General features: G+C 47.7%; 1 protein-coding gene across 1 annotated transcript in view; it reads left to right on the top strand.

Annotated features, from left to right (window-relative positions):
• Window positions 1-18,688, top strand: part of dock1 (dedicator of cytokinesis 1) — a 164,341-nt gene that overhangs the window by 120,273 nt on the left and 25,380 nt on the right. The window contains exons 28-29 of the mRNA XM_056577277.1: window positions 1,611-1,712; window positions 4,768-4,862. Coding sequence (XP_056433252.1) covers window positions 1,611-1,712; window positions 4,768-4,862 — 197 coding nt within the window. The remainder of the gene's footprint in view (window positions 1-1,610; window positions 1,713-4,767; window positions 4,863-18,688) is intronic.

The following is an 18,688-nucleotide window of genomic DNA, read 5'->3' as shown; positions in this document are numbered from 1 at the left end:
CGACATTTACATTCAGGGCATTTTAAAGACACCTTTATCTAAAGCGACTTACATTCAGTACATTTGTCTGAAGAACGAGGAACAAAAATATATATCGCTGTCGGTACAGTAAGGATGTTCATAGAACCAAGTGCCAAGCGCTAACCATCACTAGGTTAACCCATACCCCGTACACAACAAAGATAGTCTAGGCTGCAGGTAGAGCACACTCCCTTTGAACGGTGGTTTTGTCAACCAAGCCTCGTCAATATCTCACACACGTTCCTTCTCCTGAAAACTCAATTACCATTGTGATTGTTGTTTGATTGATCTCGTTTAGCGTCATGGTGAAAGGGAACCGACACAGAGAAACATGGGCGAGGTAGGGCCGTTAATCAGCCAGTCAAAGCTCTCTCTCTCTCGCCGTCTCTACGTGTGCGAGTGTCCCACCAACCGATGAGCCGGTCAGGGACCACGGGTCCCCGCCCGCAGAGACGAGGGGACCGGGTCTGGATGCATCAGGACCGCACCGCCGTTACCACTGCCGCCATCAGCTTGTTTACTGAGTGACGATGGAGTTGGGGTCTGAACACGACGTCTGGGTTTATTCTGAGTTCCTCCACACGGCTTACCCCCTTCCTGGTGGTGTCGGCTTGTTGCTGAGTAACACCAGAATCTTCCAAGCGGATCTCGACTCGAAGACATTTCGGTGTCTCGCCTGACATCCCCACTCCTGTCGAGATATGATGTTCTTGTCACCCGAGTATATCCCTGCCTGGCTGTGTTCCATTCCCCTCTCTACTTCGGATAACATTATTATATAGATATTTTTCTGTTATATTGTGTTATTTTTTTTTGTCATCTATCATCCGAAATCCCTGACACGACCCGACCCCTCTACCCTCTAAACCCGGCCTAGCGTTTCGCTAGCAGCTATCTCTCTCACTCACTCCCGAACCACACTCTCTCAACAACTTTTTTTTCTCTCGCACTCGCTGGTACACACACACACACACACACATGGAAAACACACACACACACACGGAAAACACACACACACACACACATGGAAAACACACACACACACACACATGGAAAACACACACACACACACACGGAAAACACACACACACACGGAAAACACACACACACACACACATGGAAAACACACACACACACACACACACACGGAAAACACACACACACATGGAAAACACACACACACACACACACACACACACACACACACACACACACACACACACACACTCGCGGAAAACACACACACACACACACACACACACACACACACACACACACACACACATGGAAAACACACACACACACACGGAAAACACACACACACACATGGAAAACACACACACACACACACACACACACACACACACACACACACACACACACACACACACACTCTACCCCCCCAGCGGACGTAGCAGCGAGGGCCCGGGCGGGGGGGTTAATGAGACGGCCTGATGAGGGCCGCTCGTGTCTCCGACCTCACGTCCCAGCGGTCGGCTCCGTCCCGCCCACGGCCCCCTCCGTCCCCGTCCCCGTCCCCGTCCCGCCCCTCGTGCTAACGCGGTGCCTGCTTGTGTTTGTGTCTCCAGGGCGGCTTCGTGGCCAGCATGACGGCCACGCTGAGGCAGATGGAAGACTACCACTACGCCCACCTGATCAACACCTTCGGCAAGATGAGGAGCGACGTGGTGGTGAGTAGAACCCCTGATCCCTGACCCCAGGGGTCAACCCCCCCCCCCCCCCATCCACCCACCTAACCCTACCCTAGGGGTAAGGTGGTGAGGGGGGGGAGTCCACCAAACCCCCCCCCCCCCCCCCCCCCCCCCCCCCACCACCTTACCCCTAGGGTCCTCCTTGCTCCTCCCCCCATTTGACCCCAGGGGTCCACCCCCCCCCCCCCCCCCCCCTCCACCTGACCCCAGGGGTCCATGGCCCCCCAGCGACCGGCTAATCCCGGTTTCAGCGGGCTGCCCCCGTCACCCATGGCCCATCAATTAATGTTGAATCGTTTAGAGTCCATGCTGAACTTTTCTGCACTATGGTAATGGTGGGTTTCTAGAGCATAATAGGACTCCCCCCATTTCTTATTCATGTTTTTATTAGTTTTTTCTGAGATAAGTAGGGGAACTTTATAGGACTTAACGGCGCTGACTGATGTTATGTTTCTTTTTAAGGCTCTGAATAATTTCATCCTTACAGTGCCTCATTAGCATAATGTTAACATGAAGGCTGCTAAGTGGCGTCTTCTCAGTAGCTAACCCCTATTATTTGGCGAACTCTATATACATGTATATATATATGTGTGTGTGTGTGATATATAAGTATTAGCAATGTGCTTCCAAACAGTGGTTGGCCGCTGCCTGGCTTCACGTCTTAACGTTATCGTCCCCATTTACATTGTTCATTCTACAAAGCCCTAACGAGATTGTTTATTAGAATCATTGGCTGAGTCCTTCCACCCGTCCACCAAGATGCTCCAACTGAGCTCCAGCAGAAGAACAGACTTCCGCTGTAATTCTGTTTCTTATTTCAACATTTTCAAGTTTGAGTCAAGAATACAGGCAGCTCTTTGAGTCCATCAGTAGACTCACAGAGCACCCAAGGTTGTGTGTCTGATGTGTCCAGGTCCGGTTCTGGGGTTGGTGGGTGATCCAGAGTGGTCCTTTACACAGATGTATGGGGGATGTGGATGTGGTCCTTTACACAGATGTATGTCTCCTGTGGATGTGGTCCTTTACACAGATGTATGTCTGCTGTGGATGTGGTCCTTTACACAGATGTATGTCTGTTGTGGATGTGGTCCTTTACACAGATGTATGTCTGTTGTGGATGTGGTCCTTTACACAGATGTATGGGGGATGTGGATGTGGTCCTTTACACAGACATACGTCTCCTGTGGATGTGGTCCTTTACACAGATGTATGGGGGATGTGGATGTGGTCCTTTACACAGACATACGTCTCCTGTGGATGTGGTCCTTTACACAGATGTATGGGGGATGTGGATGTGGTCCTTTACACAGACATACGTCTCCTGTGGATGTGGTCCTTTACACAGATGTATGGGGATGTGGATGTGGTCCTTTACACAGACGTACGTCTCCTGTGGATGTGGTCCTTTACACAGATGTATGTCTCCTGTGGATGTGGTACTTTACACAGATGTATGGGGGATGTGTATGTGGTACTTTACACAGATGTATGTCTGCTGTGGATGTGCTCCTTTACACAGATGTATGGGGGATGTGGATGTGGTACTTTACACAGATGTATGTCTGTTGTGGATGTGGTCCTTTAGACAGATGTATGGCTGCTGTGGATGTGGTCCTTTACACAGATGTATGGGGGTTGTGGATGTGGTCCTTTACACAGATGTATGTCTGCTGTGGATGTGGTCCTTTAAACAGATGTATGGGGGATGTGGTACTTTACACAGATGTATGTCTGTTGTGGATGTGGTCCTTTAGACAGATGTATGGCTGCTGTGGATGTGGTCCTTTACACAGATTTATGGGGGATGTGGATGTGGTCCTTTAGACAGATGTATGTCTGCTGTGGATGTGGTCCTTTAAACAGATGTATGGGGGATGTGGATGTGGTACTTTACACAGATTTATGGGGGATGTGGATGTGGTCCTTTAGACAGATGTATGTCTGATGTGGATGTTACCTTTACGCAGATTTACGGGGGATGTGGATGTGGTCCTTTACACAGATGTATGGCTGCTGTGGATGTGTTCCTTTACACAGATGTATGACTGCTGTGGATGTGGTCCTTTACACAGATTTATGGGGGATGTGGATGTGGTCCTTTAGACAGATGTATGGCTGCTGTAGATGTGGTCTGAGCCGACGTTTTAGAGCTGGCCGCCTCCCAAATGACTTTGTGGCTTTGCTTCAATCCGGCCGCCTCATGGCTCCATCGTTCAGATCGGAGGCAGGGCTCCAACTAACTCCATTAGGATTGGAATCCTGGTGTATTTGTTATTTCGAATGCGTCATTCTGTGATGGAACATACACAAACAAACATGGAGAGGTAACTCGGTTCAGCCTGTTAAATATTTATCTCCTGGCCGCATCTATGAGCCGTTCATGTCTTTCATCTGTACATTTATATATTAAATGTTTTGTATACATGTGTGTATATATATATATAAAACCCCAAGCAAACATGAAAGAGCAACACATTTTGTCAGAATAGCCGCTAGTAATTTAGATGCAACTCGAGTATTGCAATCTATTTTTTAGTTTACGATTTTCCAATATGAATTGATTGATACCCACCCAATAACGTCTTCACCATCTTAAATCACAAGGACATAAGGAGCTTTGAGGCCCCAGGAGAGCATGAATTGCCTTCCACCCATCACGATCCATTACCGTAGTTCTGTCGATCTCAGATTATGACCCAACGAAGGAACATAATTGTATGTTTTTTTTCGAGATCCCAGAATAGCTCATTTTGCATCGTTTCCCCGGCGCTAAAGTAAGCCCCTTCTGAAACCATGTTGCGAACCACCTGTCAGAGCCAGGTGAACCTGGGCACCACCTTCCCATTACTGAAGTTATTTCCTGCCCACAAGCCTGCACCTCCTTCCTGCACCTACTTCCCATTACTTATTTCATTTCTGCTCACTAGCCAGCCGCAGCTCCCATTAGTGAACAGCTAATTCCAGACAGCTTTCATCTCGCAGGGGTGAGAAAGAATTCCTTTTGAAGGCTTTTTCTTCTCTGCTCCTCTTCCAGGATTTCCTCATGGAAACATTCATCATGTTCAAAGATCTCATCGGGAAGAACGTCTACCCTACGGACTGGGTCATCATGAACATGATGCAGAACAAGTGAGTACTGCGCCGCCGTCCTGCCTCTCAGATCCTCGGGACACGCAGACACACAGATACACACGCGCCAGCGCTGCTTTCATCTCTCCGGGCTGTTGTTGCTAAGGAACGGGAGTCAGGTGTGTGTGTCAGGACATTTTTCTGATGATGTTTTCGCCATGCAAATCCGGGCACCTGGCCTTGGCTCTGCTGCGGTCAGGAGAGGAGACCGTGCAGCTGCAGAACGTGGTGAGAATCACACATGTAAGGTACTGCACTTTCCACCAAACTTCTCTCAGGTCTCAGGGCCGATGGATAACCCAATCACAGGTTTCAACCTCTCTCAGTGGTGTGCTGCCAGCATGTGTGATTTCAGGAAGACTTCAGTCGTTAGTATAATGAAAGGTTTGTTTACTAGGATGCAGATGATCAACAGCATTATGTGGTAATGCCTTTATTTAAACATGCATGCAAAGCTGTGTCAGATGGAGATTCCCTGTGTCTTTGGCGGCTGTGAAAGGCCATCTCGGGCTGCTAGAAGGGTTCAGACCCCGATTAGGATTCATGAAGTCCTCCAGTAAACAGTGGCAGCCACCGGGGCCAGAATGCAAAATATGGCAGTTTGGTGATAACGCCGTTATCACCACCACCTCGTCTCGACCGACGCGGTGGAGCACATCTGTATGCTGGAGACAGAGGAGCGTCACTCCCTCCCCCTAAAGCCATGCAGACACATCCTCACCCTAAAGACACGTTTACGCACGCTCACTCTCTCTGCCAAATGCACACGCACAGACAAACTCTCACACCAGAAGACCAACAACAACGGACAGACAACGCTTTGTGTGGTTTATTATTGTATCTGTGGTTGGACAGAAGAAATGGATTCATGCATTTGTTAGCTCATTAAGCCCCCTCTGACGGTGCTTTGTAGTCTTGGTGCTATTTTTTTTATTCCATGTCATCTTCTAATTATTTATTTGGGGAATGGGAGTGTGGGGAGACCCAGACAAGCATACCGTGGCCCCCCCACCTCATCAGTGCCTTTACTCCTCTGGAGCAGCAGAGAGACCCATTTGGTATGCCAGCCACTGACCGCTGCTGCAGTTCGGTGTCCAGTTAGGGGGGAAAAGCCAGCCAATCAGAGAGAGACTCGTCTCCACACAGTCCTTATAATCTAGCTTTCAGAAGAAAAGTGGTCTCCACACTCTACACGCCAGAGTGTTCAGAAAACCATGTCGTCCCCACACTTCACAATCCAGCGGGTTCAGAAGACCAACTCATCCCCACACTTCACACTCCAGCATGTTCAGAAGACCGACTCCTCTCTACACTGTATGCACATGCCAGCGTGTTCAGAATACCAACTCTTCTTCACATGCCAGCGTGTTCAGAAGACCAACTCATCTCTACACTGTCATCACATGCCAGCATGTTCAAGAGACCTACTCGTCTCCGCACTTCACACTCATGTGTTCAGAAGCCCAACTCGTCTTCATACTTCACACTCCAGTGTGTTCAGAAGAGGCCTATCTGGGCTCCAACATCCTCTCTTGTTTGTTACCTTTGCTTATGCGTCCGATTGGTTGTTTTCTTGCCCATCGTCGGTAGAGAAGGAAACCTTTCATAAGTGCTGTGAAAACGGGCTTAATGTGGTGGTTTGTTTCCAGGTCGTTTTGTGACATCTAAAAGCAGACGTTGCCATTCACACTGTTCTCTTTGTTTCATCATAAAATGGACAATGGTTGAGCCAAACGTAGCAATCAGAGGGACGCGACATGACGGCTACATCATAGCAACGTTAGGGCTGCGTTTCTGGCAGTCAGAGGCTGTAAATAATTCTCACATTTGTTTAGCAGATGGTCAGTGATAATGATTGAGATGGGCTTTATTTTTTTTTAACAGAGAATGTTGTACTTTCATGCAATGAGATAAGATTAACTTTATTATTCCAGACAGGGAGTTGGAGATGCAGATGGCACCACAAACATGGAATCACATGCAGAAGCATGTTCTTGGCTTGTGTAGACTGCCTCCTCCTTCCATAATTTAGAACCCGCTTATAACGTCTGGAAGTCAGTCTACACACACAAGTATTCCTCTGCCTTCACTTCTCGCAGACTCTGTTCACCACCAAATCTAAATGTCAAAACAAAAAATATTTCTCTATCTACCCAGATCTGGCTCACTTATTTCCAATAATTTCTGATCTATTTCAAACTAAAAAGCCCATTTATGAGCCATATCTAATTGTGTTTATTCTGTGCAGTGTTAAAGGCCAATGGGAATATATTGGTCCAGTAAAGTTTCTGCCCCATCTTCCCAGTGGTGGAGCTGCTGTGCTTGCAGGTTGCCCAGAGTAGCAGCACATCGATTTTAATGTTTGGTTTAGTTTTTGTTTTTGGATAAACCAAATCTGAACTTGTTGTATTGAGCGGAATGACGTCAGTTACCTGATGATGATGTCGTCACACTCACTTCCCACATGGGCACCTGGTGATGATGTCACTACACACCTGGGCACCTGGTGATGCCACTACACACCTTGGCACCTGGTGATGTTACTACCCACCTGGGCATCTGGTGATGATGACACTACCCACCTGGGCAACTGGTGATGATGTCAATAGACACCTGGGCACCTGGTGATGATGTCAATAGACACCTGGGCATCTGGTGTTGATGTCAATAGGCACCTGGGCATCTGGTGATGTCACTACACACTTGGACACCTGGTGATGTCACTACACACCTGGACACCTGGTGATGTCACTACACACCTGTGCACCTGGTGATGATGTCAATAGACACCTGGGCACCTGGTGATGATATCAATAGACACCTGGGCATCTGGTGATGATTTCACTACACACCTGGGCATCTGGTGTTGATGTCACTGCACACCTGGGCACCTGGTGTTGTCACTACACACCTGGGTACCTGGTGATGTCACTACACACCTGTGCACCTGGTGATGATGTCTAAAGACACCTGGGCATCTGGTGATGATGTCACTACACACCTGGACACCTGGTGATGTCGCAACACACCTGGGCACCTGGTGATCTCACTGCATACCTGGGGACCTTGTGATGTCACTATATACACCTGGGCACCTGGTGATGATGTCACTACACACTGGTGACTGTTTCTTCCTGCCAGTCCTGTCCCCCTTTGATGTCAGGGCACCCATCTGGTCAGCGTTACATAATTGCTCCTTTACGTCCGGTCCCCTTCATCCGACATCCTGACCATCTAAATGGGAAATCAGAGAGAAGATGATGGCTTATGAAAGAACCGAAAAGCCAATCTTAAGCCACAGGCATTCTGAAATTCCTGTAACAAGGGCCCTCACTTTGCCAGAAGGTGTTCGTCATTGTGTAGTTGACGTCTTATCCTGATCAGCACAGTGCCAGGGCTAAATGGATGTACCTTTTAAATATGCATGGGTTCTGTTGCTCTTTTGTGCCAGAGTATGTAAGCCTTTTAATCACCTGTTCCTTATCCTGTATTTCTCTTAATGACCTGTCTTCACTTGACTTCTATTTATATATGACCTTGGCGGGGGTTATCTTCAGATTCAGGATACAGTTTGATACTTCATAGTAGTCTACCTTCTCCAGGCTCTGTCTCTTAAAGGGTTAGTAAACCCCAAACATCTTTCATTTGAAAACGCCTCCGCTTGAGTGAGTGTCTTATTTTTGACCAAAGATGTGTGAAGATGGTAAACAGGCGGGAACGTCTCTGTTAAATACAAGAAGTCTGCTACTTCTGGCTGAAATAGTGTTTGTTTTCTATTTGGCTGCCTACCATCTTGGAGGATATGATGGGACTTCAACATAGCCTTACTACTGGTAATGGTACTAGTAAACCATTCCACAGGAGCCATGGGCTCAGCAGACCGTGGCCACCAGCAGTACTGAATGAGCTGTCAGTCCTCCTCAACAGTTACCACTAACTCGTTACACTAAGGGTTGTGTTTCCACCCCAAACAACAGAAAACAAGTTTGAGTTACGTTTTCTCTCTAAGGTCACAGTTAGCCGGAGGCGTGATGGATGGATGTGGCCTCTGACTCTGAGCTGTCTGTTTCTGTGATCATATATAACCTGTTTAGAGGAGGACGCCTTCTCCATCTACCCTTATTAGGAGAGAGACCACTCCCAGCTAACTGACTACAGCAAACAGCGGTCCTCTTGCTAGTGTGGAAGGTCTGAATCAATCTCCTGGACATCTTGTCACTGGAAGGAGAAAACCTTTGTTTTATTTTTTTTCAAAGGTTCAGAATTTAGTCTGATCCAATGCTATAAGGTCATTCTCGGTGCCTTTTAAAGGAAAACAGATTGTAAGAGTGTCTTTACTCATTTATGGAAAGCTATCCAAGCCGTTCAGCCCCTCGAAGTATGAACTGGGGATCTGCTGCTGTGCAGTTTGCCTTTGTGTTCTTATATTTTACTAAAGGTGTAGCCCATATGAAAAGAAAACCAAGGGAATAAATACAAAGTTAGTTACAAAGTCTATTGACCTGGGGCGTTCTTCTGGGATGAAAGAAGCCACGCCAGTAATGCTGAATCGCAGTGAGACAGCATCTGTTGGCTGCTCTGCAAAGTTATTGAGACTCTGAGCTCCTCTAAGAAGCTGCGGGCTCCCTGGAAGCGTGTGGCCAGAGACGGGCTAAATCAAGGCATACTAATTGCAGTCATTAATGTCGCTTACCGGAACACTCAATGGCGGTCGCCTGCCAGTGCAGAGCAGAACCTCTAAATTTCTTATAACCCACAAAAAAACTCAACACAGAGAAGATTGACTGGATGTGAAAATGTAAGGTGTTGAGTGTGTCTAGGAATGTTTCGAACTGATGTGAAGACTTTCATACATTATCGTATTGAATAAATTTGCAATACAAAAATGGGTAATATTCTTAGCAGTAGTTATATTCTATGGTTAACAGCGAACATGAAAAAGGAATCAAATTCCTCGGAGCGGAGGAATATTCTTCACTGACCCCTGTATGGCCTTACCACAAGCCGAGAGTAGGAGGAGGGAAAATACGTTTTGGTATTAGAGTTCATGTCTTGGTTGATGTCTTGGCCCGGAGGTATGTTCCAGCTGCAAGGAGGAGACCTAACGTAAATGCTTTGACCATGGGTCTCAACATCTCAAGCGGGGCGTGCATGTTGGTGGTTGTTGGTGGTTTCCTGCTCTTCCTCATTCCAGGGTGTAAACCTAACCGATTGCCCAATCCGCTAATGAAGCTCCATCTCAATACAATTCAGATTGCAATTCCATGGTGTTGGCGTCAAGCATGTCACTCAGAGTGCAGGGTTTGTTTCGTATCCTGAGTGAAGTGTTTAGATGGCAACTCACTCATAGTGTTCTGGAGTCAGAGTGATGCTCTGTGGAGAGGGATTGTTTTCATTACCATCACTCAACGTGTGATGCATGGGGGGCCGTGTCTCTGTCTGCACACTCACCAGGGGGCCTGTTGTTTGGCATCATACACCCCCTCATGTTATCGTACACCCTCGTAGGGTGCATGTTATTGTTCACCCTCGTAGGGTGCATGTTATTGTTCACCCTCGTAGGGTGCATGTAAAAGTGCTCTCAGTAACATGTGTTGACGGATGTGTGAGTTGTGAAAACATGCAAGTAATTTTTGCTCGGGGTTTCTGGCAGTGAGATGCTGCCATATTCATTCTCTCATCTTGTGAGTCACAGCCTGACATTTTAGGACCTCCTCTCAGCATGCACCTCCACTGATGTGCCGGTCATAATGTGGTGCTTGTTCCTCTTTCTCCTTGCGGGATTAAAGGTCAAAGCCTTGATCGGTTACAAAACCAGGTTTAAAAGTACTGTGTGTGTGTGTGTGTGTGTATGTGTGTGTGTGTTGGTGTGTGGGGACCAAAATAAAATAATGAATCCAGGTTTCAATTACCACAGTGTTTGGAAGTTCATCTTCCACTTCTTCCAGTCGCCATTGAACTGGGCCCTGACCAGTTGGGACGTCATTGCCAGGGACCATGGCGGATAAGGTCAAGCTTGTGTCAACTAAATTAACCCCACAAAGGAGGGGACTTGTCAGGGCCTTGATGCAGGAGGCTGTTTGTGTCATCCTTCCAACAGCAGGATTTGAGATCATAGGCGAACATTGATAGCAGAATGTTACGGATGCGCTGAAAGGGATTTCAGGGCCGATACCAATTTAAAAACTGTTCATTTGCGAAGGAAACAAAACAATCATCGTAAAAACAGTTTTAAAATCTTTCAGCTCTTCATCAGGTCAACATAAGTTTCATTGAAATCACAATTATTCAAACCATTATTTTTGAGTTTGAAAACGCCCAGACCTAAAACATAATGCAGGTCTGCTGTCACAGGGAAGATGCATTTGTGCATACAAATGCACAAATGGCCGTACATTTCTATCCCCCGCCGTTGAACGTTTATGTACTCAAGGCACATTGGTATGTTGATCTATACCTGATTATAATTAAGGTAATCTCTGCCTAGATGGCACACAGGCATACATATCATCTCTGGGTGAAGTGCTTTGTGGCTCAGCTCCTCCATCACTACAGACCCCTGGGACTGGAGTGGTAATGCAGAAGCCTGTTTTGCTGTGTTTTCCAGCGTGTTCCACCCTGTTAGTAGTCTTCACACCACTCCTCCTGCTCTTTGACCGACGTCAGCCTTCGCTGTCGTTCCTACTTACATCTCTGGTATTCTTAGACTGCAAGTAGCAAGCGTCTGTCAGTTTCGGTTTAGTGTTTATGTGTGTGTGTGTTTGTGGGCGCCTGTTTGTATGTGGCTTTTTGTTCCTTCTAACAGTGGAATTGATCCATTACCTCACTCGGCCTCTCACACTAATTGCAGGCTTCTTGTAAAAGAAAAGCGTTGACATTTGCTGATGTCGTTAACTGCTTCAGGCCTGGGACGCCCTAGCCGTTAATCAGGCTGGTCCCTGTTATTACCTCATTCTGATGGCTCCGTGTCATGTGTAGACCGATCATCGTAATATTAGGATTATGTTCTCGGTTTCATGCCCTGTGTCCGCAGCTAGCTACCCAAAAGACACCCTTGAGCAAGACACCTTAGTCCTGTTCAGTGTGTTGTGCTAACTGCAAAACGCCAGGCACACCGCAATGCACACCCAGGAAATTGCTGTTCTTGTCCTAACCACTATTAAACATATTTTTGAAATGTATAATTTATCCAAACATAATATACGTATAACATAATAGTTCCGGGATGCAGCAAGAGCCAGCGCTAGTTTCTCCATGTTGTTTACACAGAGAGCCCGCCGCAATTCATCTGATTGGACGATGGAAAAGAACGCGAATGACGTTGGATGCTGTGAGTTACGTTTTCTCACCTCGAGACGTTCAAGGTGCGCTGCAAAGAATCCGCGGTTGCAAACAGTGTTAGACTCGAGGCCGTCCGCAACGCAAAAGCAGCGAGGAAAACAATGCGTTGTGTCTGGGTTCACCGTTAAGCTGCCAGTCTGTATTTGTAATTCGCCTCATATCAAGAAACTAAGTGAATCATTTGTAAACATTTATGTCAGTTGTGGTTTGTATTGATGTGTAGAAGGGAAAACAAAGGTACTCAAAAAGGTTCGGGCGATCCGACAAAAATAGCAGTCGGAGACGGACTGAAAATGCACAACGGGCGAGCGTTGTGCCTGGAGAGATGACTCTGTTTCCTTGAAGGAACGATGGTGAGGTGAGGTTGTGTATAATTAACCCAAACAGTCTGAGCCCTCTCCCTCTGTAAGTCTAAAAGACTCACGCTGAGCTACTTTCCTAGTACTGCCTCAGACGCTTGTGAAACCATTGCAGTCTGCAACATCAACTCCATTTCTTGCCAAAATGGTGTTGCCGTAATTTTTCCAGAATCTGACCCAATAGAGAATTTTTATCCCAGTACAATGATGTCAATGGTCCAACTTTTCTGATTCGGCTTTCAGATGAAACTGAGTGGATTTTGCAGAATGTGATTGTTCACAGCAAAAGTATAATTCCTCGTATTAGAAATTTGCCTTGCCTTGCCTTTTCTGTGACCACCCGCCCAATGGTGGAATTTCATTCTTGCCTGTGAGTGAGAATCAAAGTGTTGGTTATAAACAACCGTCTTGCACTCATGCTGCAGAGTGACTGATGTCACCACGGAGTTGTGGCGCAAACAACTTGACAGAAGCCACAGACGAAGATGAGATCAGACACGTGAAATTCAGATCGACTAATTTAATAAATCGCTTGAGTAATTACGTTATTTGACCTTGCCTTATCTCTGAGCACAGGCTGATAACATCAGCTAGTCTGCAACGGTGTGCAAATAGACCGTGATCATTATCGTGGCTGCTCTCTGAACTCCATTAGCATGTGTGCTGCAGGGATGATTCACCATCAGCAAACATGCTAGACACCATCACTGCTGATCCTCCAACAACTTTGTCTTCGCTCCTCGAACTGATGGCTAAAGGTTTGACTTTGGAATAGATAACAACTTAAAAAAATATCCTCTTCACGTTGTCAAAGCCTGGAAGACGTGCAAGAGCCTCCTCATTATTGATCTGTGAAATGGTAATTATCAAGCAGAACATTGATCTGTGAAATGGAAATTATTTGGATGGTTTGGACACCCGAATGTCAAAGAACAGGTTGCCTATAGATAGGTCCGTCTTGGGTCTCAATGTGTGCCTGGTGGGGTGTTTGAAACAAATCTATCTAAAAAAATACTGGAAGTTCCTTTCAAGAAACCTTCCTGGAGTCCTCTTTAACAGAACCTCTTTCTTCTTCCAGTGTGTTTTTCAGAAAAGCAAGTGGTAATTAGATTGCATATAATGGGAGGTAATGGTGTAGTGATTAGTATTACATTCCGGAGGAAATGTAGCACCCCGTGGAACTCTTGTACGTTCCCCACTCCTATCTGCACCATTCCAGCCATATTTTTAAATAATAGCCTCTGCGTGTCTTTAATGTTGCTTCCTGCAGGGCCTTACTTGTAGTTTCCCCGCACGGGAGGGAGACGAATCATTTATTCTATTTCCACCCTCCTCATTAAGATCCACACTTTAATTAATGGCAGGATGTACCCACAGAGGAACCATCTTGTCTGGCGTTCCAGAAGCGTTGCGTCTCTGCGCTGAGGCAACCCGGCCGGCCTGAAATAGGGCCTGGTTGAACGCAGGCGCGGCTCAGCTAGCCACCATGGGATTCTCCGTGCTAACACCACAACAAAAGAGGGCTTTATCGGAGTGTGTCCGGAGTGGCTGTGGCCGTGGTCTCGTGTTGCGTTGAAGGTCATCCAAGCAGAACACAGGAGAACGCATCGCTCTGAAAACATTGGACTTTTGGATTGTTGTGTTGGGAGGGACTCCAAAATAGGGAGAGAGGGACTTAGAGAGCGAATGGTTGATTTTGGCTGTATTCTGCCAGTGCAGATGGGAATTGAGAGGCATTTCCCCATAACACTTTTTTGAGTTCCTCTAGGATAGATATCTACTGGTCCCTTTAATGTGCTCTGACAAAGTGAAAAAAAAAAAAAGTCCATCCTTTTTTAAAGCCTTAAATTCCACACTAGTGTCGGAGGCAGAGCAGATACTGTTGCTGAGGCCCATTAGGTAGCCCCAGTGGGACAGGGGAGATGGTGGCCATCCAGGTTCAGCCTGTGTCAGTACTGTGCCCCAGCAGCTACAGAAGTATTACAGGCCGGGGCGGTGGACGGGAACGCATTTCACCATTAGCCCAGCGCAGAGCGCATCAGTTTACTCTCATTTGCGACCTCACAGCTGCAGAGAATAGTGAGGTGTGCAAGAAAAGCAGGGGGGGAAGCCTGTTCTCTGACCTCGAGGGGATGGTAATGTGCTCGCCAAACGCTCATCTCCTGGACATCAGGAGGGGTCTCCCACCCTGGGCTCGCGGAGCAGGACGAAGGGCCTCCTGATGGTCCATCCAGCCCTGTTGAGCGTCGCTTAGCCTCGACCCGTCCCGGGCTAACGACTTCAGTGACTCTCTGAACGTAACGCAAACGTAGTGAGGCACGCGGTATATCATGCTGAGCGTCGGGCGCTTCAGAGCTCGGTGGTGTTTCCACCGCAGCTCGTTGCCAGGGGCCTCGGCTACAGCAGGTGAGCCACGACGACAGGGGTGATTCCCCTCCGCGGTCGGGACTGGTGCTGTTGTTTTAAACGGAGGGAATCCCCTCCAGCCCCTTCAGAGACTCTCTCTCGCTCTCTCGCGCTCTTTCTCACTCTCTCTCGCTCTTTCTCACTCTCTCTCTCTCTCTCTCTCTTGCTGTCCCTCTCTCTCTTGCTGTCCCTCTCTCGTCAGCTCTCTCTTGCTTGCTGTCCCTCTCTTCTGCTCTCTCTCTCCCCCTCTCTCTCTCCCCCTCCCTCCCCCAGCCCTTCCGCAAGTACCAGTGAGGAGATGTTTTGCTGCGAGCGCTCTCGCTGCATTATAAAAAACCATAAAGGCGGCCCCCAGTAGTCGTGTGACTAGCGGGCCCCCACAGCCAGGCAGAGCCTCTGCGTGGCTCTTCAAGCCGGGGCTGGGGCCCAGAGAACGGCGCCGTGTGATCAGCTGCCAGGCTCCATTACACGGCGCCTGCGTCTTAATTCTGGGCCGAGCTGCTCAGGTGGCAGAACGCTCTCGTCCTTGATTCACCTTGCCATAATTCATCACGCTCCGCGGACCGCCCCGGCCCCGGGCCCCTGTCTCGTGTGTTTACCCCGGCCCCGTGTGACGGGGAGCGATGGGAGGGTGTCCCCCAGCCGGAGACACGCGCCGCCGTCCGGGGCCGGAGGATATGAACGTCAGCGAGAGGCACGACCTGATTGTTTCTTTGATAAGACAAGCTAAGCTTATTAGGTACGCCGCTGTAGCCCGTCCAACACACACACACACATGGACATACACACACACAGGGAGATATACATGTGCACACGCACACACCACAGGGACTAACACATACACACACACACACACACACACACACACACACACACACACACACACACACACACACACACACACACACACACACACACACACACACACACACACACACACACACACACACACACAGACTTAGTTAACCTATTGTTCCTTTAACCAGGGATGAATTTTAAATCAGTGCGGGCCTCATACTTTGTAAGTAGCAATCATAATTCCCCACTAAAAGCTTCACACCACTTAAGTTATTAACTTTCCATTCTGAAATGTTAAAAGTATTACCCGTTCTTAGTTACATCTGCTCCTCTCCCCCACAGACTCCTGCTGCTCCTTATTAGAGCTCTCCTGGTTCTACTTATCAGAGCTCTCCTGGTTCTCCTTATTAGAGCTCTCCTGGTTCTCCTTATTAGAGCTCTCCTGGTTCTCCTTATTAGAGCTCTAATGGTTCTCCTTAGTAGAGCTCTCCTGGTTCTCCTTATTAGAGCTCTCCTGGTTCTCCTTAGTAGAGCTCTCCTGGTTCTTCTTATTAGAGCTCTAATGGTTCTCCTTAGTAGAGCTCTCTCAGTCATGGCCTCCTTATTAGAGCGGGGCGGCAGTTGCTCAGGAGGTAGAGCGGGTTGGCTGGTAACCTGAAGGTTGTTGGTTCGATGTGTGTCGAGGTGTCCTTGAGCAAGGCACCTATCCCTGACTGTTAGCTCCCGACGAGCTGGCTGTCGCCTTGCATGGTTGACTCCGCCGTAGGTGTGTGAATGTGTGCGTGAATGTGAGGCAATATTGTAAAGCGCTTTGGGTGGCCAATGGTTAGAAAAGCGCTATATAAATGCAGTAGAAAGAAAGAGCTCTCCTATTGCTCCTGGATCTCCTCAATAGAGCTCTCCCAGTCCTCCTGGCTCTCTTTATTAGAGCTCTCCCAGCTAGAGCTCTCCCAGCTAGAGCTCTCCCAGTGCTCCTGTTTCTCCTCATTAGAGCTCTCCCAGTGTTACCAGTCCTCCTCATTAGAGCACTCCCAGTGTTCCCAGTTCTCCTCATTAGAGCTCTCCCAGTGTTACCAGTCCTCCTCATTAGAGCTCTCCCAGTGTTCCCAGTCCTCCTCATTAGAGCTCTCCCAGTCCTCCTCATTAGAGCTCTCCCAGTGTTCCCAGTCCTCCTCATTAGAGCTCTCCCAGTCCTCCTCATTAGAGCTCTCCCAGTGTTCCCAGTCCTCCTCATTAGAGCTCTCCCAGTCCTCCTCATTAGAGCTCTCCCAGTGTTCCCAGTCCTCCTCATTAGAGCTCTCCCAGTCCTCCTCATTAGAGCTCTCCCAGTGTTCCCAGTCCTCCTCATTAGAGCTCTCCCAGTCCTCCTCATTAGAGCTCTCCCAGTGTTCCCAGTCCTCCTCATTAGAGCTCTCCCAGTGTTCCCAGTCCTCCTCATTAGAGCTCTCCCAGTCGGTCCCCCTCCACCAGGTCACGTTCTGTCACAGTGAGGCTTGTGGGGATTCACACAAATTCACACTCATTTAAATCCCAAATTAAATCACTTGATGTGAAACCACTTAGTCAGGTTTTGTGGTTTCACTCATTTAGTGTGCATGGAGAAATAATAAACGTCTGCGGACATCGGTACCTTTTATGTGAAGAGACCATTTGCAGTGTGAAACACAGCCGGTGAAGATAGGCAAGATCATTTTGCATTTTTAAAGTGTACCATTAGATTTATTCAGTAGCTCTCATCCCCTTAGAAATGTAATATAGCCAGAGAACGTACATGAACAATCTCACATACTCAACAGGTATTATTCAACTAAAAATCCTATCATATAAACATGCCCTGCTCACCAATGTCTCTTTTAATATTTGGTTTCTGAAGGCTGCTGTCAGATCATGTCGCCGATAGCTGAACATGGGACCTTTCTCCAGCATTGTGTTCGTTGTTCTCCCCATCCTCTGCAAACCCAGCCTCCTTTCCCCTTATCACGTCAGGATCACAAAGACGAGATGAATGTGGAACTTCCACCGAGTAAAATTCGGGAAGGCGTGATACCACAAGCCAATAAGAGGTCTGACGCTGAAGGCATGAAAAAGTAATCCACTTGAATAAAAAGTTGAATGATCAACTGAAAAGACGGTTTCCTCCAACTTACATGAACAGCAGTGATAGATGACTACCATCGATGGAAAGAATACCATTGTTGCCAGAAAGCGATGACTAAAGTCGCTATCTATAGCCGAATGAGATTACAAGATGGGCCTTGTGCCTATGGTCCACTCTCTCAATGGCAGTATTGTTAATATAATGAACCGGGTCTTGGCAGCGACACTGTTAATCGCTTATTATATATTTTGATTAGCCTGGCTCCGCCCACCTTAGTACTTCCGCTCAATTAGAGTTTTACTTCAGTACTAGGTCTGGGTCAGCGGTATGTTAATGGATTTTCTCCGTCAAAATTTTCTACGTCCAATCAGCGAACAGAGGGAGTGGCCGAGATCAATGACGTTAAAGTCAGCTCTCGTTGACGGACATCGTCACGCACAGTGATTGGTTTGCATAAAGCCTGCGCGCTAACCCTGCGCGCTAACCCGGCCAAACGTTAGCGATGGGTTATGGCAGATCCAGAGTGGCACTGGAAGGATCCAATAGTTTTAAACTTCAACAGACACCCGCCTTCAAGTGAGTTAGTGTTTGTCAACTGAGTAGGTCCAGACTCTCTGTATAAATAAAATGAAGTACGAGAGTCTGGTAGGACCGGGCTTTATTTTGATGACATCAAACTAAATCCGTAAATGTAATTCACCTCGTCATGTTTCCATCAGTGCAAACGGCCTCACTTCGTCAAGGACTGAACGACCAATCAACACGCAGCCCTCCCTCGTCCCTCGTCTGGTCTGCTGTCCTGGCAGGAACCCAGACGGGCCGTA

The sequence above is a fragment of the Gadus chalcogrammus genome, chromosome 18, assembly GCF_026213295.1.
Source record: "Gadus chalcogrammus isolate NIFS_2021 chromosome 18, NIFS_Gcha_1.0, whole genome shotgun sequence".
Classification (NCBI taxonomy): domain Eukaryota; kingdom Metazoa; phylum Chordata; class Actinopteri; order Gadiformes; family Gadidae; genus Gadus; species Gadus chalcogrammus.
This window is presented reverse-complemented; position numbering and strand designations above follow the sequence as displayed.